Source organism: Rhinatrema bivittatum, chromosome 4 (genome assembly GCF_901001135.1).
Source record: "Rhinatrema bivittatum chromosome 4, aRhiBiv1.1, whole genome shotgun sequence".
Lineage (NCBI taxonomy): Eukaryota > Metazoa > Chordata > Amphibia > Gymnophiona > Rhinatrematidae > Rhinatrema > Rhinatrema bivittatum.
Genome location: NC_042618.1, coordinates 293,292,519 through 293,319,294, shown reverse-complemented (window position 1 = coordinate 293,319,294; position 26,776 = coordinate 293,292,519). Strand labels below are relative to the sequence as shown.

The 26,776-nt window shown below is 44.2% G+C and overlaps 1 protein-coding gene across 1 annotated transcript in view; it reads right to left on the bottom strand.

Moving 5' to 3' along the window:
* The window catches only part of RYR3 (ryanodine receptor 3), a 1,291,138-nt gene that overhangs the window by 374,689 nt on the left and 889,673 nt on the right, over positions 1-26,776 (bottom strand). The window contains 6 exon segments of the mRNA XM_029600192.1: positions 2,114-2,226; positions 2,609-2,746; positions 11,166-11,225; positions 13,171-13,341; positions 24,791-24,883; positions 24,991-25,078. Coding sequence (XP_029456052.1) covers positions 2,114-2,226; positions 2,609-2,746; positions 11,166-11,225; positions 13,171-13,341; positions 24,791-24,883; positions 24,991-25,078 — 663 coding nt within the window.

The following is a 26,776-nucleotide window of genomic DNA, read 5'->3' as shown; positions in this document are numbered from 1 at the left end:
TCTCCTCCCTCCCCCTGACAGGATCACCAGAGATAACGGGGAAGAGGAGTCCCTGGACTTCTGGGAGTCAATCATCTTCCGAGCTGTAGCCTTTCTCCTGCGTGACAGGCTTTTTAGGCTCCCAGTATTTATCTTGACAGGGCCTTGGGAATCTGTGGCTTTCCTACCAGCCTCGTTCCCACTGGAGGGCCCCTCCCCTCCAGAAATTAATTGTGGCATAGCACCACTGCATTCAGCTGACCCCGAGCCAGGCCACCGGCCTGACAGGCTTTCTTGCCACTGGGAAACCGCTGTCAGAGCCATCTTGTCTCCATGCGGCCGGGCCTGCTGCAGAGGCACAGAAGCTGCATGATCGCAGTGCACAAGAGAGGTGGGGAACACGGCCCAACGCAACCTCCGGCTTCCCGAGCAGCCCGAAGCTGCAAACAGAGGAGCTACACTGCTCCCTTCCCCAGCCCGGGCCTGCCTGGATGATCAAACCAGAAACAGCCCGAGCAGCTGCTGATGAAAGAAAAATGTAACATTTTCTTTTTCTTAAGAAACAGCAGCCACAGCAAAGGAAGAAAGTCAAGCAAAAAACTGGAATACTTTCCTGCTGCTGGGAAGGAGCCTTCAGAGAATAAGAAGGAATGATGACCCCTGGCTGTGAGACCCCTGGATGTGCTGCGAACTAAAGCTGATCAGGGATTACCAAACCCTCGCTCTCCCGGCTCAACCTGAGGGATGGCCCAAGAAGGAACCTAACACCTCAGGGAGCGATTTGTAACTTGCACCTCTGCCATCTGCTGGAGACAGAGAAATACTGAGAGACTGCAGGTGGCACTCACAGTTATGTAGCAGTGCCTCAAAGTTTTTAGTTCTCTACCTCCATTTGCTGGTAGGATGCAAAACCATTTGTCTGGACTGATCTGGGGTACGAACAGGATCTCTAATTATGGTGATTGCTTATGAATAACTTTATCTCTGTACTGATTTGATATTTTCTATCTAGATTTTGGATACTGTCCTGATCTGGAGGTTGATACTGCAAATATGGATCAATCAAATCAGTTTAAAAAAGGCAAAAGACATCACCACACACAAGGAATCAAAACCCCCCACAATGTTTTTGAGCCCCAAGCTGTACACACATAGGGATGGTAAATTTCAAACTAGTGTTCGGACACACATGTGGCCAGGGATGCGGCCATTTTATAACATCCATTATGCGTGCATGTTATAAAATAGCTTGGTTGCTCACACATGTGTATGCTATTTTAAGTGTGTGTGCGCCTAGCTTTTTAAATCCGGTTTCTACCACATAAATTAGGGTATTGTATAACTGGCGTATCTCCACACCATTGTCAGTTTCACCAGTTCATCCACCGGTTTGTCCAATCAAGAGTTAGGTACTCGAAACTCTCCTGGTTTAATAGCCTACACTCCCCGCATTTACTCCAGTCCCTTTAAACTAATCAGAAATGACTCTTTGCTGGGCGGGGGTTAAGTTACACCTCCTCCATAGAAGTAAACTTACGTGGTACTGGACCTGGGCGCACACCCAGGCACATAAGTATTTAGGCGGAACTATCTTGGCCCCACTACAGAGCGCCTACACCTTGCCCATGCCCCTTTTTGAAAACAAGTGAGATGTGCATGCTGCAAGAGATGCGCGTATCTCTGGGCACCTTTTAAAATTTGCTGGGCATGCATAAGCCCAACTTGGGTGTGTTCATCCTCCAAATGAGGCACACGCCGGGCTTTTAGAATCTACCTCTAAGCTGATCCGTAAGATCACATTTACGTTTCTGGTAGCATCGACAGAAGGAAAAATGAAAGAGGACAAGAGGGGAAGGACTAAGGAAAGATAACAAGAAAGTAGAGAATAAGGGAAAAGACTGACAGGGAAAGGAGCAAAGTATCTAAGCATTACTATAATGCTGCTATGCATGGCAGCAATATTTAGGAGCTCTTGCAAAATACCCAGTTCCATCCTTATGACTTAGGGCTAAATGGTCACCCTATTTATACACTTAAATCATTGAAGATTTATCATAATAAGCTACCTTATAATTAGTAACTTCTCCATAATTATCAGTAAACAATGATTAGAATTCAGAAGTACAACTCATACCTAGGCAGATTGTACAGGGGAGCCATCCGGAAACATGCCACAACTGCTCGCTTACGCTGCTTAGACAAGAGCTTGTGCCACACTGCCTTCTTTGATCGCAAAGGCTGCTCAACCTGTCAGTGAAATCAGATTGATTAATTGACACTACTGAAATTATCTGTCCATCAAGGAACCTCTAGCCATCATAGGGCCTCAGCCTACCAAAAGATCTCAATCCATTTATAGGGCCTCTGTCTACCAAAATCATCTGTCTGTCATAGTGTCTGCTTGCCATGACCCCTTAGCCCACCAGGACACTCAAACCCATCAGGGGCCCTTAGCCCATCAAAGATCCTTTCTCCACATGAATCTTTAGCCCACTAGGATCTTAGCCCATTATAAAGACCCTGCCGACCACAGCGTCACTAAAATGCAAACTCAAGATGAGAGCTGGCATCCTTAGTTAAGGGCTGCTGCTGTTGCTGCAGGCACAGACACTGTGATGACCCTTCCCACCTGCTCAAGGTGATAGACTGCAGCGGAGATCTTCTGCACACGTTCCACCACTTGGTCAGAGTCCAGAGGCTCATCATTCTGGTTCTTCAGGACATCTTTGTAAAGGTTCAGCTGCCATTTCACAGCTGGGTCGTCAGACTGTATATAAGAATATATTATGGATTAAAAATTATGTTATGAAGTCTTTTTTGAGGTAACCAGGATAACCACTTATAAAAGTTATGTCAAGCAGCTCACATCAGAAGATATATATATATATATAGCAAAGAATATTGTTTCACCAGTCAAATTGGTGACAGACTTGAATAAAGTACCAGAAGACAGCATTTTCTCTAGAAAGAGAAGCTCAAGGACAAACTCATCATGTCTCTCACCATGACTTTCTATAACAAACTAATGAAAATAAAAGTATTAAAAGAAATATTAAATAAGAATCTGAATAGTACTACCACAAGTATGAGCTTCTGTGACAGGCTGATCCATACCTTTTTTTTTTTTTCAGAAGCTTGCAGGCCATGGCACAGATAGGTTGCTACCAGCAACCTACAACAACCAAAAAACCAACTGGGAAGTGCAGGCAGATTGGTAGCTGGTTACTATCCAGCAAGAATACAGAGACCTAGAAGACTAGGAGGTCCGTATTCAAAGGCATTTGGCTGGATAACAGAGAAGTTATCCAACCAAATGAAGATTGGGGTACTTTTCTGGCTAAATTCTAACTAGATAAGTTAGCGGTATTCTGCGGACATAACTGGGAGGAGATGAGTTAGTCGATTAAGTTATCCAGCTAACTCTGATAGTCAGAATTAGCTGGCTAACATATAGGGAGATGCATCAAGCCACAATAGGGCTCTAATGCACGTTAAACAGCATATATTGCGCGATATACACCTTTTATCACACAATATACTTCTATCGCTGCAATATTATGCAATATACATGATATTTTGCATAGCCTTGCCCAGATTTTCTCCTCTATTACAATGGCTGCTTTGCATGCGATTTGCATGCATGAATTTTCCAAATTCATGTAAGCAGCTCATAAACAGCCAATTTGATGTTAATAACAATGCAGCCGAATGCAAAAGCCGGCAGCCTTCGCACCACCACGGTGTTTTTGCTGCAGGCTTTCACACCCAATAGAGCCACCGTGAAAGGTGGCACTATTGGGCGTGCTACTGGCAACAATAACGTTTCTTACCTTATCGCCGCCAACAAAGACACTGCGGAGTCTGCCTCCTCGCCGCCCCAACTCCTCCCCTCGCTGCCCCAACTCCGCCCCCAGCATGCTATTGCACGTGAAAAGGGACTTTTCGCATGTGATAGCGGCTTATCGCACGGGTTAAGAATTTGAAAATGACCCCCTTAGTTGTCAGCGCGTTAAATTAAGATCACCTCCTCAGGAAACGGTAATCTAATGCGGCAGCCTTGGGACTCTAATGCGGGTCCCAAGGCTCCCACATTAGATTTAAAGGTGTGGTGAATTTCATGATTTCCAGCTTGAAATCCTTAGGTTATGCTAACTGCCATCATAAGAATTGAGACTGTGTTTTTAGGCCTAGCTAGATACAGCTGAAGGCAGAAATACTGAAAAGGACATAGCTATAGCATGCTAAGAATTATATATTGATATAATCTGTAATAGCCAAGCGTAACCATACATGGAAGTATTTAATGTTATTTACTCCAGAAAGCTAATTGTAATTTCTTAGGAGAAATGCAAGCTTATGCATAGGTATTAGTTACACTGAGTTAGGTAAATGAATATGGATAATATGTTCCACATATTTGTTTATAATATGAGATGCTGACTGTTGATTTATCTATGGCTTATCATCAGTGTCTTAAGATCATTTATAAGGTATGAATTGTTGCTGTGCCACTCAGAGCTCTCATATTTTGGGCTGTACCTGATGGCCTGTTTTATCTGTGTGCGTACAATCAGATAATAAAATAAGGAAGTAAGCTAATTGTATTCTGTATCTTTAATGATTACAAAGCTGTTAAATTGGTATAGACAGAAGTGTAGAAAGCCAGGTCAAGGGGCCTCCCGGGTAGGTCCCATCTATGGGAGTTTCCACAATTTTGGTGCATTAGCTCAGGTGGGGTAGAGAATGGTGTTTCTCTCCCTGAACCTTTGTGGCTTTGTGGCAATTTCACTTCCTTATATTTTTTCTTTTTCTTTATGGCCAAAGATTATCCTGCTACTGAGGATTTCCAGGACTTTGAGCCAAAGCTGGTTGTCTGTGACTGTGCACACATAGTTACCAGCATCCACCACCTTTTCTTTTTGGCTGTGTGGTTTTGGTTTTGGTGTTTCGGCTGCTTTGTCTTTTCTTCTCCGGCTCTCCCCTAGTATTTTTCTGGTAAGTGTAAGGTTCTTTATTTTCCCTTTTGCTTTTCTTGTGTCTTTTGTATTTTTTGTGTCTTTCGGTGGGGGGGGGGGGGTGTCTCCTTTTGGCTTTGGCAGGACATCTCTAACCTCCGCTGCAGCAAACTGGGGGGGGGGGGGGGGGGGGGGGGAGGTCAAAGGGTTCTAGGTTCTGGATAAAAGGGGTTGTGTTCCCGGGTGGGGTAAAGGGGTTGCATCCCCATTTGGAAAAGGCAAGGATTTTGTCCCCATCTTGGTGCACTTGGTAATTGGAATCTCCCTCACCAGCTGGCACAGGGTGGTTACAGGCCCTCCTGGGAAGGGGGAGAAGTGCTTGTGGAGTGTGGTTCCCAGGCTGGGAAAACCTGTAAACTGGGGTTGGAGTACCCAGATTATAGGTTTCAAAGTAACAGAATTTGGCCCAGAGTCTTGGGAAAATAGTTTCTTGAAAATGGTTTCTTGTGGTGTCTTATTTGTGTCTAATATTAGTTTGTAGTGTGCATAAAAAGGTAAGGGAGAGCTGGACAGGGAAAAAGAGGACTCCTGGTTTACCTTTGCCAGTTGATGATATAGGTGACAGTTGTTTGTGAGTGAGAGAGTGGCTGGGACTACTAGATAATAGGGGTGTGAATCGTGTGATCGATCGTCTTAACGATCGATTTTGGCTGGGGGGGGGAGGGAAATCTGATCGTCGTGTTTTTTGTTTTTTTTTAAATCGTTAAAAATCGTAAATCGGGGGAGGGCGGGAAAACCGGCACACCAAAACAACCCTAAAACCCACCCCGAACCTTTAAAACAAATCCCCCACCCTCCTGAACCACCCCAAAAAGTTTTAAATTACCTGGGGTCCAGTGGGGGGGGGGGGGGGCCGGCGTGATCTCCAGCTCTCTGGCCACGGCTGCGTTGAGAAATGGCGCTGGTGGCCCTTTGCCCTTATCATGTGACAGGGCAAAGGTAGCACCGGCGCCATTTTGGTTCCTGGCTCCCGACGTCACGCGTGCAGGAGATCGCTCCCGGACCCCCGCTGGACCCCCAGGGACTTTTGGCCAGCTTGGGGGGGCCTCCTGACCCCCACAAGACTTGCCAAAAGTCCAGCGGGGGTCCAGGAGCGACCTCCTGCACGCGGGCCGTATTGCCAATCTTCAAAATGGCGCCGGCACTACCTTTGCCCTCACTATGTCATACGGGCGACCGTCGCCCATATGACATAGTGAGGGCAAAGGTAGCGCCGGCGCCATTTTGAAGAATTTGCCCTCACTATGTCATACATGGAGCTCCAACAACCTTTCAGAGAGTTATTAATCAGATTGTATAACCCCACCAGACCTTCGCCATGGCTTATTTAGATGACATCGTAATTTTCTCACCTGAATGGTCCGCTCACCTAGCCCACTTGAGAAGTGTTTGCCAGGCCCTGTATATGGCCGGGATCACTGCAAACTCAAAGAAGTGTGTGTTAGGCCACCAAGAGGTTCAGTACCTAGGGCATATTGTAGGGAATGGAAAGATAAATCCTGTCCCCTCTAAAGTAGAGGCAGTATTAAACGTCCCCAACCCCAAAACAAAGAAACAGGTACAAGCATTCTTATGGATGATGAGATACTACTGGAAGTTTCTCCCTGCTTTTGTTGAGATCACCACCCCATTAACGGACCTCCTAAAAAAGAATCAGCCAAACCAGGTCACATGTTAGCATGATAAAGAAACGTAATGTTGATTTTTCTCACCCGTTCAAACCAATGCCTCCAGCGTGGGCCTCGGCACCGTTCTCAGCCAAGTGGAGGGGCTGGACAAGAATCCAGTTATGTAAAAGCCAAAAGTTCTCCGCTGCTGAATGGAAATATTCAACCATGGAAAAGGAATGCTTAGCCATTAAATGAGCAGTGGAAAGCCTTCAGTACTATCTATTGGGGCGACTGTTTCGACTAGTAATTGACCAAGCTCCACTGACATGGTTAGGCCAAATGAAAAATACGAATGCCTGCCTCATAAGGTGGTACCTGGTCCAACAACCCTACCAATTCACTGTTACGCATAGGGCTGGAAAACATCATGGTAATGCTGATTTCCTGTCTCGGGAGGGGGCTGGAACCTCAATGGAGGACTGCGAGGCTCCTCAACAAAGAAGGGAGGTATGTGAAGGAGTGTATGTCCCCAGGCTGAGAACCAAAGAATCAATCGGGGAAAACTTAAGAGGGAGGGAGGGTGAAGAGAACTAGCCTTTCTCAGGAAGAGTGGTTTCTTCCACCAAGAGAGTCCAGAAAGCAGTTGCAGCTGTGGGAAGGGGGTAGGCAGGATGACTGGGCCAATCAGGATCGTTCAGGGGAGGGGCCTAAGGCCTATAGAAAGGGATCCTTGGCAGACCTACTTCAGTCTCCCTTTGGAAAGAACTCTTGGAGCAGTAAAGACTGGTGGGATCAGGAATCTTGACCCTTTAAAGAAAAGAGCAAGGTTTGCTGACATTTATTTTCCTTTGGGATTTATTCTTCCCTTTTCTGTTTGGATTTGCTGAAATTATGGACCAAAATTAAAAGACGTATAAAGTTGCTACCCGGTGAAACAACTGGGTGGTAAGATTCTTCCCCAGGTGAAGGCCACCAGGCACCAAGAACGTGAGGACCAACAGAGGCTGTCCTTGGCAGGGCTCCTGCCAGGTCGGTCCCAGACTCAGGCATGTTCTGTGAGGTAAGCAGTCAAGGGGGCACTACAGAAAGATTAGGCCAGGGATCATGGAGGAGGGAACACAAGGCATAGCCAAGTGTGGATATGACACTAAACACAAAAGTTGTTTAGGGGGATAATAATGGCATAATGTCATAATGCCTCTGTGAATGTCATAATGCCTCTGTATTGCTCCATGGTGAGACCGCACCTTGAATACTGTGTACAATTCTGGTCGCCGCATCTCAAAAAAGATATAATTGCAATGGAGAAGGTACAGAGAAGGGCTACCAAAATGAAAAGGGGAATGGAACAGCTCCCCTATGAGGAAGGACTAAAGAGGTTAGGACTTTTCAGTTTGGAGAAGAGACAGCTGAGGGGGGATATGATAGAGATTTTTAAAATCATGAGAGGTCTAGAACGGGTAGATGTGAATTGGTTATTTACTTTTTCGGATAGTACAAAGACTAGAGGGCACTCCATGAAGTTAGCATGGGGCACATTTAAAACTAATCGGAGAAAGTTCTTTTTTACTCAACGCACAATTAAACTCTGGAATTTGTTGCCAGAGGATGTGGTTAGTGCAGTTTGTATAGCTGTGTTTAAAAAAAGATTGGATAAGTTCTTGGAGGAGAAGTCCATTTCCTGCTATTAAGTTCACTTAGGGCCGGATTTTAAAAGGGTTACACGCATAAGGTAAGCGGGTAACCCTTTTAAAACCCCCTCCTGCGCGCGCCGAGCCTATTTTGCATAGGCTCGGCGGCGCACGCAAGTCCCGGGACGCGCGTAAGTCCCGGGGCTTGCCTGGGGGGCGTGTCAGGAGTGACGCTGCGTTTTTGGGGCGTGTCTGGGGGGCGTGTTTCCGGCTCGGGGGCGTTTCGGGGGCGTGGCCGAGTGCCCCGAAACAGCGGCCTGTGTCGGGGCCTGCCACGCCGGCGCGCATAAGTTGCTACTGCCCGGAGGCAGTAGTAACTTTTAAGATAAAGGTAGGGAGGGGGTTTTAGATAGCGCCTGGTGCGCGAACAAAAGTACGCGTGCCCGTAGATTTGTAAAATCTACCCCTGAGAGAATAGCGACTGCCATTAGCAATGGTAACATGGAATAGACTTAGTTTTTGGGTACTTGCCAGGTTCTTATGGCCTGGATTGGCCACTGTTGGAAACAGGATGCTGGGCTTGATGGACCCTTGGTCTGACCCAGTATGGCATGTTCTTATGTTCTTATGGGATACACAGACAGACATCATGATCTCATTAGGCTTCTTCCCATTGAAATGCAAGCTTTTTCTAAAATCTAAATTATATAGTGTCTATCATTTTCTGCATGTATTTGTAATAATCATAACAAAAAAAAAGAAAAGAAAAGAAAAGCAGGCTAAAAGATGATCAATTTTCAGGGAGGGTAAGTTTTAAATCTTTTTAAGTGGATAAACACCTTTTTACCTATTTAAAAAAGCCCTCTGAAAATTACTATTCCCTGCCATTGAGGGTAAATAGGAGCAGGGCTAGGGTTGGTGGAGGGAAAGTACATGCAGAGATTTAATTTTGAAATCCTTGTGCATATTTTACATCTGCTTTGAAGCAGGGACAAAGTATATGCATGAATGTACACAGGAACAAAAGTATTGGCTTTCCTCGTTGGCCCAAGTTATCAAATGGAAACATTGCAGGCAGTTTCCCTTTGAAAATTAGAATGAGGGTATGCAGGTACCAGTACTGATTTTCTGCCAGGTCACATTTAGTTACCTTCCTTTTCCCCACTGCAGCTGGATTGGAAGGTGGAATGGCCTCAACCTTCAAATATAAGGGCAATTTTTAAAGAGCTTTGGAAATTGCCCTCCCTATGTATTCAGTGTAGATCTGGATTGCATCTCATTATTTCTTTTGATATGGCATGCAAAAATGAAAGAGAAATGTGTGTGACCCTTTTTGAAGCTGAAAAAGAGTGTGTGTTCCCTGAAAGGCTGGGAATCCCTTTTCTAATACATTCTCCAGTTTAACAGATTCATTTCTGGTCTTTGGACTCGTCGCTTTCATAGAACGCGAATGGCGTGGGTGGCTTCCCAGCATCTTTTTCAGTAAAAAACAGTAGCAAAATATTCATGTATTTTTTTCTTTTAATATTTTATTTCTTCTGAGGGCCCCTTTCACCCTTTGGACATCTAGTGGTCCAATTGGCTATCACACAGGCTGCTTTTGAAATTTGAAAACAGTTTTATGATTAGTTTTTGTCTTTATGGCAAGCTTCTCAAAGTCTCTTTGTCCTTATTAATATTTTACATCTATCTTGCCAGGTTTTAAAAGATGCATTTTTATGGCTTTAATGACCTCTTTTGCACCATCATTTCATCATATTGGTAGTCAGTTTGCCTTTCTTCCTTTTTTAATGCATAGAATACATTTAGGGACCTTTGTTTGCAGTTTTTATTTTCTTTTCTTGGGAATCTATCAGTGTTTATTGTAAAGAACAAAAACGGGAGACCATCAGTGAAAAAATGAATCGTTCCCCCCTTCTCATTAATTTTTTCCCACTTTTGTTTGTTACAATAAATACTGATGAATTCCCAAGAAAAGAAAAGAAAAACTGATAGTGAAGATCCCTAAATACATTTTATCTGAGTTTCCAAGATGGTATCTTTAAACCATCTCCATGCCTCATGCAGATTTTTAACCTGTGCAAATGTCCCTTTTAGTTTCTTCCTAATTTTCTTATTTTATCAGTCTACCTTTTTTGAGGTTGAAAGTAACTGCAGTAGTTCTACTTAATACTTTCCCTTAATGATTATATCAAATTTGCGGCATTATAACTATGCCCAAGTGGCCCCACTAATATTGCCTCTTGCATTAGGTCTTGCAATCCACTGAGAAATAAGTCTCCTTCTCGTTGGCTCCAGCATCAACTGCTCCATGAAGAAGTAATTTACAGCATCTAAAAATTATTAACTCCATTGCATGTCCCGTTGAGATGTTTACCCAAACAATGTTGAGGTAATTGAAATCCCTTACTATTGTGTTGCCAAATCATTAACCTTCTAATCTCTGTTAGCAGTTCAGTCTGTGATATATATTTGTGCAATGGCCGAGAATCTCTCTCCACTAACCCCCGCACAGAGGTTATGGATGCTATCTCCACAGCATCCCCAGTCCCTACTGGCCCAGGAAGCAGAGTCTGGGCCTGAGAATCAAACCAGCTAAGTCAGCAAACATACACAGAGCTGCCTCTGAGCTAACCCAAAGTTGTCTTCAGTAGTGAGTGCAAGTACAGTAACAGTGATTATTCGAACTAAGTGGAATGCGGAAAAGGTCCAAACATCCTAATAAGTAATTAAGATTTTTTGTCCCATGACTTGCATTATGTTCTATTGGCTTGACTTCTATTATAAATATAAGTAAAGCTGCAGCATTTTGCTTCTTTCTATCTGTCACTGCCACTGTGCTAGGATGTGGGTGCTTGGAAGGTGGCAGTGAGTCAGAGATGCTGTTTGTGCCATATCTCTTTTTCTTTCTGCTTTTTACTATATCTTACCTTTTCCTGAAGATGTAGGTTACTTCGCAAGTGATCCTTAACTTCATCATCAGTATCTTTCTGTGGAAATCAGAAACAATTTATCAGCACACCTGCAGTAGAAAAGATGACTTTAATATCTAGGAAGTCTGAGAACAATATTCAGAAAGCTGGAAAGCAGGTAAGTTATTCAGGAAGGTTATATATTTAAGTGGGACTTCCTGCGCATACCAGTTAAAGTTTTACTGCAGCCTAAGAATGCCTCTGGCCCCTCCTCTTTTTCAACACTTAAATTTTGTGTGCATAATGAGTTACCCACCAACAATTTACCTGCTCAGTGGCAGGCAGTTTGTCCTCAAGATTTGTCATGCTAACTCCCAATGTTAGCCAGGCAAGTTTTTTAAATACTGACCTCACAGTAGGGCCCAGGTTAGTTAGGTGTCATACCTAGTTACAATATGACTAGAGCCATTTGTCATAGCTCACAAACTGTAATACTGTAAGATTCCTGGTTTAGACTTGAATGCTGCATTACACTGAGTAAGATTTACAGTTACAGTTTCATAGGCTATGTTAATCCATGAGTAGGCCTCCCATTCATAAAGTCAGAGACTGTGTTACACCGAAAAGTAGAATCCCAGGTTATACATTTACAGACAGTGTTAGATTGTGTTACACTGAATAGGACCCTTAGTTATAGTGTCATAGGCTGTGTTTCATTTTTTGTAGGACTCTAAGTTATGGAGTCATAGGCTATGTCCCCTGGTGATAAACTCAGTTAAACTGTTTCCTAGTGACGGAATCAATGGCTTTGTAAGTAAACTGAGTAGGATCCCCTGTTAAGAATCATAGGTTGTTACACTGACCCCCAGTTACAGACTCACTAGAAATGTACTGTGGGAGGACTTCAGTTATAGATTCACATGCTTTGTGATATGATAAATAAGATTCCCATGTATTGACTCACAGGCTATATTACACTTTGAATTGTACCTCTGGCCACAAACTCACAAGTTTTTATACTATGAGTTGGACCTTGGTTAGTCACATACTCTGAGTAGGACCCTCAGTTATAAAATTAGAAGCTGTTAATACACTAGTTATAGAATGAAATGATCTGTTAGAACCTAAGATACCTGTATCACAACATATTACGATATGTTGAGTTATAATACATGTTAGTTCTGGTTAAGACCTATTACGATATGTTAAGTTATACGCTTTGATATGTTACATGTTCAAGTTATAATACATTCCATGTTCTATGTAACGCTCCTTAGCGAATGTTTTGGTTATATTGTAAACCGGTGTGATCTGTACTTGTACAGGAACTTCGTTATAGAAAAATTAAAAATAAATAAATAAATAAACCTCTAGTTATAGTCACAAATTGTGTTAAAATGAGTAGGATCCCCAGCTAATGAATCAGAGGCTCTGTCAGTACACTGTGACAAACTTTTCACAGGTTTAATACTACCTCAGCTGGTTTGTAAACAGAGATCCAACTCTCTCTAAGCCATTATTGATACTAAGCCAGTTCTGATTCTTCTCCTTTCTACAAGCATTCTGGGATTTATCCTTTTATTTTTAATATAGTCAATAAGATAATGGAGATTACAAACCCAGGACTGGCTCAATGTCATTCAGGAGATGGACTCATTTAGCAACTTTGTATAAATAAATGGGTGTGATTACTGATGAGAATTATAGTAAATAAACATTTAGACTACTTTCTTTTGAAAGAGAGCTTTATACTATACCAGTGGTATTCATGTGGGTTTTCAGGATATCACTAATGAATATCCATGAGATTGATTTGCATGCACACCACCTCCATTGTTTACAAATTTTCCTCAAGCAAATTCATTAGGGCTATCCTGAAAATCCAATCTGTTAGAAGCCTTCGAGGGTTGAGAGTGAATACCGCTGTACTTTGCAGAAATAGCTTCTGGTATACAGTATTTCTAGGACAGAGACGTATATAGCATGACAGTTTTGAGCCTATGCTGAAGAAGCTTTGCTTTACCAGGCTGTATCTGATCTTGGCTATAGAGATCAGCTCCTGATCCCCAGGTGTGCACATATTCAGGCCAATGGGAAGCATCTTCTTCAACGCTGCCACAATCAGTGAGGTCTGGATGGAGTATAAATCACCCCGACGCTTGATTCTTTTCCTCTCTTGGTCCTGTCCGCCAGACTAGAAGGAGAAAAATATCATGAAATATGTGAGGGCATACTACTACAGGACATAAGCCTGGGAAATTTATAGGCCTAAATTCTTGTGTTCAGAAGAAGGAGAAAAAAATGGACAGACCACTTTAAAAACTCCTATAATAGAACTAGACAGCCCACTTTAAGGGAAAACAGAAAGCTGTGGATGTGTGGAAAACCTTTTCTTTACAGGTTTAAAACCCCAGACAGGAGGGAGAGAGAGCATAAGCACTGCAAATGTCCTAGACAGTCAAAGGAAAATTAGTTCTTACCTGTTAATTTTTGTTCCTGTAGTACCACGGATAAGTCCAGACCGTGGGTTGAGCCTCCTGTCCAGCAGATGGAGACAGACCAAAACTGAAAGGGTATCCTATATCAGGACAGAGTTTACCCTGCAGCCCTTCAGTATAACCATTGTCAAAGCAGAAAACAACAAACATAAAAAGGATCAAGCAAGTAACCAAAAGGCTCAAATGAGCAACTCAATAACATTGTAAAGAAACATGGTAGAACTAAGTGCTCTTGCATATACTTGGTTCTCAACTACCAAGGCTTCCGGTGTAATTGTCCTGTGTTCAGTAGAAAATGAAGTATCAACTTCTGAGAATCTGCAATAACAAGCTTCGAGTGGACAGTAAGAAAAAAGTAACAGGGAAGGGAGTCTGGACTGATCCGTGGTACTACAGGAACGAAAATCAACAGGTAAGAACTAATTTTCTTTTCCCTGTACGTACCCGAATCAGTCCAGACAGTGGGATGTACCAAAGCTTCCCTAAACCTGGTGGGACCGAGACAGTCCGGCTCGAAGCACTTGCCGCCCAAAAGAACCAAAAACTGGTGCTTGCACATCCAGACGGTAGTGTCGAGCAAAAGTATGCAGGGATGTCCATGTGGCGGCCCTGCAAATCTCTTGCGGAGAAACCGATTGACTCTCTGCCCAGTAAGTAGCTTGAGAACGCAACGAATGAGCCTTTAGGCCCTCAGGAACCGCCCGACCTTGGCAAAGATAGGCCGAGGAAATCGCCTCTTTCAACCACCATGCAATAGTAGTCTTAGAAGCCGGTTTGCCCCAATTGGGACCACTCCAGAGGACAAAAAGATGATCCGAGATCCGAAAGTCATTGGTGACCTGGAGATACCGGAGTAGAACTCGTTTGACATCGTCTGCGAAGATCGCCCCCAGTGGTACCCGCAATCTCCTCTGGGGAGAATGCTGGAAGATCCACAGACTGGTTGACATGGAAAGTGGAGACAACCTTTGGCAAGAAAGAAGGCACTGTCTTGAAAGAAACCCCAGAATCAGAAAAACGCAAAAAAGGTTCCCGACAGGACAATGCTTAAATCTCGGAAACACGCCAAGCGGAGGAAATAGAGACTAGAAAGACCGATGGAGAGGCTCGAATGGGGCCACACAGAGGGCCCTGAGGACAAGATTAAGACTCCATGATGGGCAAGTAGAGCGAGTGGGCGGACGCAGGTGCTTGACTCCCTTCAAGAAGTGAATCACATACGGGTGGCCCGCTAAGGGATGACCCTCGACCCGTCCAAGGAGAGAGCCGAGAGCGGAAACTTGCACATGCAGGGAACTGAATGAAAGGCCTTTGGAGAGACCCTTCTGGAGAAAAGAAAGAAAGGAGACCGGAGCAGAGCGTGCCGAGATGCCCGACTCCGCACAAACAGTCTCAAAGACCTTCCAAACGTGCACGTAAGCAAGAGAAGTTGACTGCTTCTGAGCTCGCAGCAAAGTGGAGATAACCTCCTCCTTATAGCCTCAGGCATCTCCGTTCAAAAGCCAGGACGCTAGACAAAAGCGATCAGCCTGGTCGAAAAATACGGGCCCCTGCCGAAGTATACGAGGAAGATGGCCTAGTTGGAGATGTCCGTCTGTCACCAGATTGACAAGATCCGCGAACCATGGTCTGCGAGGCCACTCGGGTGCTACCAGAACCACTGGCCCTCGGTGTAGTTCTATTCTTCGGAGAACTTTTCCCACCAGAGGCCACGGAGGGAACATGTACAGAAGGACGTCCGCAGGCCAAGGAAGAGCCAGAGCATCCACGCCCTCCGAGCCGTGCTCTCTCCAGCGGCTGAAGAACCGAGTGGCCTTGGCATTGCGCAAGGTTGCCATGAGGTCCAGGTGAGGGGGGCCCTACCTGTCGACGATCAGATCCATGGCTTCTTCCGAGAGTTCCCACTCTCCCGGATTGAGAGATTGACGACTGAGGAAATTGGCCTGAACATTCTCCTAGGGCCACCAGGTGACTGCGAGTGTCCCCCTGACAGTTGATGTAAGCCACGGTGGTGGAGTTGTCGGAAAGAACCCTCACCGCTTTGCCGCGTATCAGGGGCAGAAACTCCTTCATAGCCAGACACACCCCCCTGGGCCTCCAACCGATTGATGTGCCAACGAGCCTGAATCGGCGACCAGATCCCCTGAGTTGGCTGGTACTGGCAGACTGCACCCCAGCCCGAGAGACTGGCGTCTGTGGTTACTATCGTCCACTGTGGAGATTGGAGAGGCATTCCCCGGAGAAGATGAGGAAGTGAAAGCTACCACTGCAAGGTGGCGATGGTAGAGGCCGAAAGAGGGAGGACTATGTGAAACTGTTCCGACACCGGCTGCCAATGGGATAGCAAAGCTCTCTGTAACGGTCGCATATGAGCATAAGCCCAGGGAACAAGGTCGATGGTGGAGGCCATGGAACCCAAGACCTGGAGGTAGTCCCAGGCTGTCGGAAGAGGCAGCGAGAGCAGGTTCTGAACCTGGTCGATCAACTTGAGAGCCCGCGCATGAGGGAGGAACACCTTGCCTATGTGAGTATTGAAGTGGGTGCCCAAGAACTCTAACACATGGGAAGGCTGTAGCTTGCTTTTGGGAAAATTCACTATCCAGCCGAGAGATGCGAGGAGAGCCAGAACCCGATCCACAGCCTGTCTGCAGAGAGTCTCCGACTTGGCCCTTACAAGCCAGTCGTCCAGATAGGGGTGGACTAATACACCTTTGCAGTGGAGGGCCGCCACCACCACTACCATGACCTTGGTGAAGGTGTGTGGTGCGGTAGCGAGGCCGAAAGGCAGCACCCGAAACTGGAAATCCTGGTTGAGGATGTGGAAGTGAAGATACTTCTGGTAATCGCGGTAAATCGGAATATGGAAGTATGCCTCTGTCAAATCGAGAGAGGCGAGGAACTCTCCGGGTTGAACCGCCGCGATGACCACTCTCAAGTTTTCCATGTGAAAATGTGGGACCTTGAGGGCCTGGTTGACCCTCTTGAGGTCTAAGATCGGCCGAAAAGCCCCGTCCTTCTTGGGAACCATGAAGTAAATAGAATACTGGCCTGCGCCTAGCTCCCCCTTCGGAGCCGGGAGCACGCGCCCAGACTCAGTAGCCTGGCGAGGGTTTGCTCCACCGCCTCCCATTTGAGACGACCGCATGGGGAGAATACAAAGAGGTCCGGTAGGTCGAGAACAAATTCTAAGGCATAACCGTCTCGGACAATGTCGAGTACCTACTGGTCCGACGTAATTTTGACCCATTTCTCGAAGAACAGAGAGAGACGACCACCCAAAAAAGGGACCAAGGAATGGGTCAACCGAACTTCATTGTGTGGCGGGCTTTGGGGTGGCGCGCTGAGACTGGCCCTCGTGGAAGGAGCGATGCCCACGAAAGGGCTGAGACCACGATTGAGACCGGGAAGAATAACCCCTAGAGGAACCACCTCGTCTGCTGGGCGTATACCTCCTCTATCCCTGGAAGCGAGGATGGGAGGGCGTAAAGGATCGAGATTGTTTCGGATGGTCCTCCGGCAGCTTATGAACCTTGTTTTCCCCCAAGGAATCAATAAGCTTCTCAAGGTCCTCTCCAAAAAGCAACTTACCTTTGAAAGGCAACGTTCCCAGTCATGCCTTGGAGGACGGATTGGCTGACCAATTGCGCAGCCAGAGGAGCCTTCTAGCAGAGACTGCTGAGACCATCGCCTTCGCCTGGACGCAGAGTAGGTCGTAGAGCGCATCAGCCCCATATGCTATGATGCCTTCCAGACGTTCAGCCTGCTCCGCCTCTGCAGACGGGAGGTCCTGGGTGCTGAGTAATTGTTGAACCCACATGAGACCTGCCCGCTACATGAGACTGCTGCAGATAGTCGCTCGGACCCCCAGGGCCAGGACTTCGAAGATACATTTCAGATGGGCCTCAAGCTTATGGTCCTGTCCGTCCTTCAGAGCCGACGATCCCACCACAGGGATAGTGGTGTGCTTGGTGACCGCCAAAACCGAGGAGTCCACAGTGGGGATCTTCAGCATGTCCAAGTATTCCTCTGGGAGGGGGTAGAGCTTATCCATAGCCCGCCCTACCCGGAGTCCCGCTTTGGGAGCCTCCTTTCCCACAAGAGCAGCAACTTGTGCATAAGGTGAAAAGGAAAAGCGCTTGCTGGAGCCCTGAGTCCTGCCAGGACCGGGTCCATATCCTTGGGCAAGGAGGCTGTAAGGGTATCCGCAGGGTGCCCCTATAGCCTCAGTTCCTGGAGGACAAAGGGGATGAAGGGCTCCAAATCCTCCCTCTGAAACATGCGGAGAACCCTAGGATCATCCCCCTCCAGGGATGGGAGTACGCTTGCTAAATCTGATGTGGGATCCGGGATAACTGGGGCCACCGGGGGGTCAGGGACAGGGGCCACCCCCGGGACCACCTGCACCCTAACAGACCCCAGAGGTTCCGCAGCAGGACATACTGGTAACGGCACGGGGCGTGGAATTTTCGCCAGGAGGGGCACCTGGGGAAGGGTCCTCCTCCTCTTCCTGCAAGCTAGCCAAATATGATTTATGCAGGAGGAGAACAAATTCTGAAGAAAAATGAGCCTTGGATTTCCCGGGGGGGGGGGGGGGGGGGAGCAAGGGGGGGTCAGGGACCACATCCTGAGGGACCTCAGGGCTCAAATCAGGGGGAAAATCTTGAAAATCTGGCTCCCCAGCCCCAGGCAGCTCCGAATCGGGAGCTGCCAAAATCCCCAAAATGGCCGCCATTCCCGCGGTCTGCCGACCCGGGAACGGCCTGGCCATGCGCTGGGGATTCCATTCCCGGGCTAAATTTGCTTGTCCTGCCGAGGAGGGGCCTTCCTCACCCAGCAGGCAGGCAGGCTGAGCAGAGCCCCTCGCGCGATAGGCACGACGAGGGCTCTCGACACGCAAGGCAGGCTGCTGGCCGCAGCATCCTCAGTGAAGAGGAGCCACACGCTGAAGAAAAAAAGCTAAACATAAAATGATTGGCAGCCCTGCTGGCAGGAGCAGAGGCAGGGGAGTGAAGCCTGCTCGGTCCTCAGTGTCTGGCTGCCAGTTCAATCCCCAGTCAAGTTAAAAAGAATAAAGTTTAAAATTTAACTATTAATAATTTTCTTTTTTTACACAGGCAAACTGAGCCAAAAGGCAATGGAGCACTAAGCTCCCTAGGCAGCCGGTGGGGGGGGGGGGGGGGGGGAGAGATGAACGACTGGACCACCAGCCTCAGTCCCCACACCAGGAAGCACAGACGGACTTAGGCTGTGCACAGCACAAGGGGCGAAGCCCCCCTAAGTCCTGCAAGAGCCAGGAGACGGGACCGTCTCCTGTACGGCTCTGAAACAATGAAATTTAAAACAAACTTATTTTTCTCTTTTTTTTTTTAAAGAATCCTATTAGAATCCCTAAACAATAAGTACTTGCTTGATCCAAGAAGAAAGAAAAGAGAAAGCTGACTAGCCCAAATCAGGAGACTGCAAGGTGAGCTGATCCATCTGCTGGAAACAGACAAATACTGAAGGGCTGCAGGGTAGGCACTGTCCTGCCCTTTCAGTTTTGGTCTGTCTCCATCTGCTGGACAGGAGGCTCAACCCACGGTCTGGACTGATCCGGGTACGTACAGGGAATTCCAAGGATATTAGCATCTGTAATTGCAAGTATCCCAGAGAATAAACCAATTCTCAGTTAAGGGATTAAGCCATAACCGGTTTAAGAATCAACTGGCAGAAGTGACTCAGACTCCTAGCAGACCTAAGGCCTGAAATATCTTTTTATTGAGTTTCATAGTTTTCAGTTCCTGCTGGAAATAAATAAGTATTCAGTAAGGACCCCTCCATTGACCTTGAATGACAGTTTTTATTTGTTGCTGTCCTTTAGGGTTGTTAACCGTGAGGGAAAAAATAATCTTGCTACAGGCATTCCCACTCTTTTTGCCTTGTCTCCCCCCTCCCCCACATCATTCACTCCTTTCTTCTTCCTCCACCAAGCATTTGCCCTTTCCTGTCATTACCATCCCTTTCAGCATTCATTTCTTATCCATCCCCACAAATCACAGTTTGCCTGACAGGTGCTTGGGGGTGGCTCCTTCCTCCTCTCTGTTGGCAGCATAGTCTAAACTTCCATTCCCGGAGGAGAGAAGATCAGTAGTTGTGAGTGTCTGCTGCAGGCCCTCACCCTCTTGTCCCCACAATGCAATGCAGTGGAAGAGAAGGTAACAGGCAGCAGTGTGGGGAAGGAGGAACAGAGAGCAGAGCAGCATGGCTGCATAGTTTATATTAACAAGATTATTTCAGCTTCCTGGATCATGGGATGATGTTTCAGAGAATGCTGAGCACAGATGGCATCCCCCGCCACAGAAGAGGCACGGCATGTTTCAGAATAGACTGGCAAACCTACTGAGAAGGTTCGGGATGAGTGGAGAAAACCTAGGGTAAGTAAAAGTACTCAGCTAAGTAAATCTTTAAACACTTATAGAGAAATGAGAAAAAGGGCAACATCTGTCAAGTTATGTACACTAACGCTCATGATATAGGAAATAAAATCCCAGATCAAAAAGCAGTCATGGAAGACAGTGACTTGGATATAATGGCAGTCACAGAGATGTGGAACATAGAGAACTATGACTGGGATACAGTTATACCAGGCTATAATATATGCGGGAAGGAAGAAAGGGAGGAGGAATGGCATTATATATAAATAATATCAAAGAAACAGAACTGCAGGGCGTACAAGGTAAGGAGGTTAACTATTTATTTATTAATGTATTAGTTTTTGTATACCACAAATACCAGGGTGAACAATTAAAAAACCATACATAATTTATATGGAAAAGATAAAGGTTTGAACAAAACCAGATCAAAACAGTACAATCAGCAGCCTCTTTATCAGGTTAAAACTCAGTTAAATGCCATCATAAAGAGGCAAGTCTTTAGCATCCTTTTAAATGTTTTGGTACATGCCATCAAACATAGGTCTTGTGGGATCAAATTCCAGAGGACTGGCGCTGAAACAGAAAAGTCATGCTCCTTTATCTCCCCCAACTGGGTCTGGTGAATTGTTGGGATATCTAACAGCCCTCTGACAAAACCACAATGCTCAGCAAGGATTGTAAATATGAAAGAGGGCATTAGCCCAAGGGAATGAGTCCAATGAGGGTAATTTATGCACTAAGGTTAGCACCTTAAAGGAAACTCTTGAATGGACAGGAAGCCAATGGAGGACTCAGAACTGAGGAAATGTGGAAAGAGGGAATGGAACACCATCTATATTGGTGCAATATAAGGATCTTCTCAGGCAGAAAAAATGAATAGAGATTTAATGAAGGATATTTACATAATTGCTATGATTTCAGTCTGTCAGATGTTGAATGGTACATTCTGGCTGTGATGTCATATAGAAGGAGGGAGATACTGGATTGTCTACAGGAAGAACTATTCTAGCAATTGGTATTGGAACAGACACAATAGGGAATGATACTGGACCTGGTGCAGTAGTGGTTCATTCAAAGGCAAGGGTCCTGGATTTCAGGAAAACTAGTTTTGTTAAGATGGCGAGTCCTCCAAGGAATCATTAACTGGATGGGATAAATTAAGAGAAGAAGAAGAGCAGGGGGCAAAAATGAAATTAGATATTGTAAGGTTAAAATACATTTTTATTCAGAAGGGTAGGTAAAGGTAATATTTAAAAGGCCACTGTGGTTTTCTAAAAAAAGAGGCTGAAAAGGTAAAGGAATAAAAAGTTAGCATTCATTAACTACAAGAGACTGCAGAAAGAGGAAGTCAGGATAAACAATCTGGAGAAGCTAAGAAAAGTTAGAAAAGCAGTCAGGAAAGAGAAGGTACAAATGGAAGAAAAATAACCAATATGATAAAATAGGGCAATAAAACTTAAAAAAAAAAGATATATTAGTAACAGGAGAGTGCAAAAAGTTGAATTGCTGGGGAGGGGAGTGGGAGTTTGTAGATGGCTGATGAGGAGAAAGTATAATTGCTTAATAAATATTTCTATTCAGAGTCCACTGAGGTATGGCTTGGAATAAGACCTCAGACAATTACCACAAATAGAAATGGAAGGGAGACCTCAAATCAATTTTCAGAAAACTATATTTGCAATGAGCTAATAAAACTAAAAGTAGGTAAAGCAATGGGGCCCGGATGGGATACATTCAAGGGTATAATGTGAACTTAAGGACATTCTGGCAGCTACACTGTCTGACACTTGTAATGCTTCTATAGAGTTGAGAATGATTTCAAAGGACTGGGGAGGAAAAAAATGGTTTCTCTTTGCAAAAGTGTAAGCAAGGAAGAATCTGAGAACTAAAAACCTGTTAGTCTGACCTTGGTGATGAGTAAATTAATGGAATCATTGCTAAAATAGAGGATTGTGCAGTTTTTAGAATCCAGTAGATTAAAGGATCCATGGCAGCATGATTTAATCAACAATAGGTCTTTGACTGAGTGACCAGAAAGATCTGGAGAGAGCACTAGATGTAGTGTATTTGGATTTCAGCAAGGCCTTTGACGTGATTCCACATAGGTGACTTATAAACAAACTGAGCATCCTAGGTATGGGTTAAAGTTTTAAATTAAGGGGTTTTAGTATTTATGAGTTAATTGTATAATAAAATATGTTCAATATATTGTAGACTATGTTCAATGTTTTTTATGTTCTGTTTTAATTATCTATTTCATGGATTTCCAACCTTTTGAAGATATCCAGTTAAGTAATAAGTTATCCAGCCACACAAAGCTGGATAAGTTTAGACCTAACTGATCATATTCAAAGGCTGGCCAGTTAGATTTAAAGTTACAGTATCTGGTTAAAGATAGTTGGATAACTTTAGCTGAACATATTCAGCGGATGTTTATCCCACTGAATATGTGGGACAAGTTATCCAGCTAACTTTACCGGATAAATTGTCCACTAAACGGCTTACTGAATATGGACCTCTTGGTTATTTGTCTGCAGTATTTTTGGAAAGGGAGTTTCTGTGTACAAATAGGTTACCCTGTCCCACTAGGAAATCTTGCTTTTCCATGCTCTGGAGGTTGAGTTTTCCCTGGCCCATTTACTTAGAGACACATGTACAGAGAAAATTATAGAACTGTGATTACAAGCTGTTGTGACAAGAACTGATGTGTAAAGTGACACTGTTTGCTATTGAAGAATTGTTACAGTAACGTTTTGTATGTTCATCTAAGCCAAGAGTCCAGAGTATTTTATTGGCACCTACATCCCTCCCATGAGAAAGTGAAGGTAAATCTCCCCGGGAAAAAGAATTTGAGAGACAATCTCCCATCTATGAGTATTTCTCTCCCCATCCCTGGGAGCTGGCCCTGTAAAGCTGGTGTGCATCTAAGGGCCCTTATTTGGAGCAGCAGAGGAGCAGGATGCTGGGAAGCCTTAGCAGGTTGCAGGATACAACGCTTGACCTAGAACTGTGAGGTACAAGACACTGACTACAGTACAATATCCTGTGGTCGACAGCATGTTACACCATGAAGACCTGACGTAGTATATAGACTAGAAATTTCTGCTCACCCTTAAAACCACAGACCAATAAGACCCAATATAAAGAGCCCCGTTGAAGTCAACATACACCCTAAAAGGCACTGGAGCATAATATTTACCTTTGGGTGTCTTGTTCAGTGATGGGACTCAGTGTTCAGAGCTGAGATATGATATTTGGTGTTAGGATGATGTTAAACCCTGGGAGTTTGGTAATTAGCATTGGGACATAACATTTAGCTTTGGGATGTGCTGTGCAGTGTAATTTACCCAGTTTTACTCTGTCTTTTCCCTGCCATCTGAAAATGGGTTCCCACAAATGGATTTTTTCTCTTTTTGCACTTATCTGTTTTCCTCAGTTGTGTTGCTATCTTAGAGTGAAAAAGTACAGAGAATCATATCTCCTGTGCTGATTACCTCATCCCCTCTCCAGCACTATGTAAACAGCTCACAAACAGTAATCAAATATGTTCAAATAAAATTGCATGTAGCCCCTATTCTGGTGGTTTGACCTAAAACGGCAGGGGTCACATGGGATCCCAGGGCCAACTCGTTTCTCTTTTTCTCTGTCCCATGTCCCCAAGATATCAGGTTCTTACTGACGAAAAGGGATGGTGGCCAGTCCAGGTGGAAGATTCTGGATCCATTCCAGTTCCTGTCCTATTCAAGCCAGTTTCACCAGAGTCTAACCTGCTCCAACTCCAAGGTTTAAAATCACTGGCAGTCATGTCATCATACGTTCAGGATGAAGTGCTGGTCTAGGTGAACTGGTAAAGTGTGGGTGAACTGGTGGAGGTACGGGCAAACTGGTTATTCCAAGTATGTGCCCAGGTAAGTGTTTTCAGAAACGGAGACATATATACTTTATAAAATAATTGATGCCACATTTATTTATGGGTTATTATGTGTAAATTGTTACCATTATTTCATGCATAAAATATACACATTTTTATAAAATGGGTAGAGAAAGTACAAATTCACGAGTGTACTGAAACATATGTGTACATTTTGGGGGCAGAAACATGTGGTATTTTATACACCGTGTAACTCTTGCTACACAGTTTTAAAAAATGCTTGCATAAACTCCTACAAGCCCACTTATGTACGGAATTGGTGTACCACAGACAGTTTTGAAATTGTGGCTCTATGGAGGTAATTTTCAAAGAGTTACATGAGGATTGCATGCATTACTACCAATGTATTCTAAGCAAAGAACAGCAACAGGCATGTAAACTCCTAGGGCTAATGTATGTTTCAGGCAATAAATAAAAAGTAATAAAAGTTGATTATGAGCTGGGAAGAGAAACATTGTTGTAAGCAAAGACAAGAATGCTTGGACCCTGGACAGCTATGAAGCTAACATGTAAGAACACCACATACAGAGAGAGCTTTACTTGCATGACATTTAGGTAAGAAAAATGCAGGGAAATGTTAATAAGGTATAAAGACCAGCATTGCAAATATAGTAATACTGCTTCATGAGAGGTTTTCAATTGTACTGTTAGAATCTAACAGGATCCCAGAGATTAGCACCATGCCCTGGTTTGGAAGGCTACTGCTGCTAGTGTTTAGGACTATATGCGTGTCACATTTATCCTGGAATGGGAGCTGTGAGCATTACAAGGCCGAGCATAGTAGCTTGCATCAAAACTTACCTTTGACATCTTGCTCTTGCTGTCTCCAGTGAGAAATGCCAGATTGTTGATCTCATTTTGTATCACAAAGTTTTGCTCTTCTCGTTTAAAGTTCTAAAACAAGAAATGTGAAAAAACAAGAAAAAGCAGTTGCTTGGATTGCTTCAGAGGCACGAATAAATAAGTACAAAGAGTTCTATGATAGGTGAAGTCGTTCTTACATGGGATTTGCACCACAGGATAAAGACCTCAGCCACCATGCGGAAGAGTTCATCTGGATCACTATTAGGTTTCTTAAGCCAGTTTGATCTACAGATAGGAAGCAAGATATGCATGAATAAACCCTTCTTGGGCAGAAGAGCTATAAAGCCTCCATTGATGGATGAACCACTTGTGTCCATAATACCTGGGTACTCTATACTTCAGACATATCTCTGATTGCTTAACTTTTTGTCTGGTTTATTGTAATCCCACTATCTATCCAAAATACCTAAAAACAGAACAGTACTCAAAATCAACCAAAAACACTTTTTATTTCTAAACAGACTCCACCATAGAAATATTACATAGAAGATCTTTAAAAACATTTTTATTATTATTCAGCCAGCTTATAACATCTCCCTTATAAATTTCCTTTAAGATCCCTACACAGAAACTACATGCTAGCAGAAAACCTCACCTCAGTTATTCATGCAGAACACTGAGAGACCTCACCAAATACAGAATAAAGAGACAAAAATATAATTAGAAACATGCAGCACTATCTTATTTCAGTAGCTCAATGTTCTCACTCCGATTCAAAGAGAGTGAGAGCATTGAAATACCGAAATAAGATAGTGCTGGATTCTTCATTATAATGATGCCCTGATGAAGCCTTGTCGGTGAAACACTGTCCAGCGTCGGCAATTTAAGTAGAATCTGTGGACTGGAATGGATACTATCATGAACTAAGTTAATTTCTTTTTTTTTTATAATTATTTGTTTATTAGGTTTTACAAATTTTTACAAGAATACCTTGCATTTAGTAAGCATTTGCAATCCATATAAGAAAACAAAGATGTACAAAGGTCTGTGAACCTGGAAGATGTAGTAGGACAGATTGACAAACTGAAGAATAGTAAATCACCTGGACTGGATGGTATACACCCCAGGGTTCTAAAGAAACTCAAAAATGAAATTTCAGACGTATTAGTAAAAATGTGTTACCTATCATTAAAATCATCCATTGTTCCTGAAGACTGGAGAGTGGCTAATGTAACCCTAATATTTAAAAAGGGCTCCAGGGGCGATCTGGGAAACTACAGACCAGTTAGCCTGACTTCAGTGCCACGAAAAATAGTGGAAAGTGTTCTAAATATCAAACTCACAGAACATATAGAAAGACATGGTTTAATGGAACAAAGTTAGCATGGCTTTATTCAAGGCAAGTCTTGCCTCACAAATCTGCTTCACTTTTTTGAAGGAGTTAATAAACATGTAGATAAAGTTGAACTGGTAGATGTACTGTATTTGGATTTTCAGAAGGCGTGTGACAAAGTTCCTCATGAGAGGCTTCTAGGAAAATTAAAAAGTCATGGGGTAGGTGGCGATGCCTCTTCGTGGATTACAAACTGGCTAAAAGACAGGAAACAGAGAGTAGGAATAAATGGACAATTTTCTCAGTGGAAGGGAGTGGGCAGTGGAGTGCCTCAGGGATCTGTATTGGGACCCGTACTTTTCAATATATTTATAAATGATCTGGAAAGAAATACGATGAGTGAGGTACTCAAATTTTCAAATGATACAAAATTATTCAGAGTAATTAAATCACAAGCAGATTGTGATAAATTGCAGGAAGACCTTGTGAGACTGGAAAACTGGGCATCCAAATGACAGATTAAATTTAATGTGGATAAGTGCAAGGTGATGCTATAGGGAAAAATAACCCATGCTATAGTTACACAATGTTAGGTTCCATATTAGGAGCTACCAGCCAAGAAAGAGATCTAGGGGTTTCATAGTGGATAA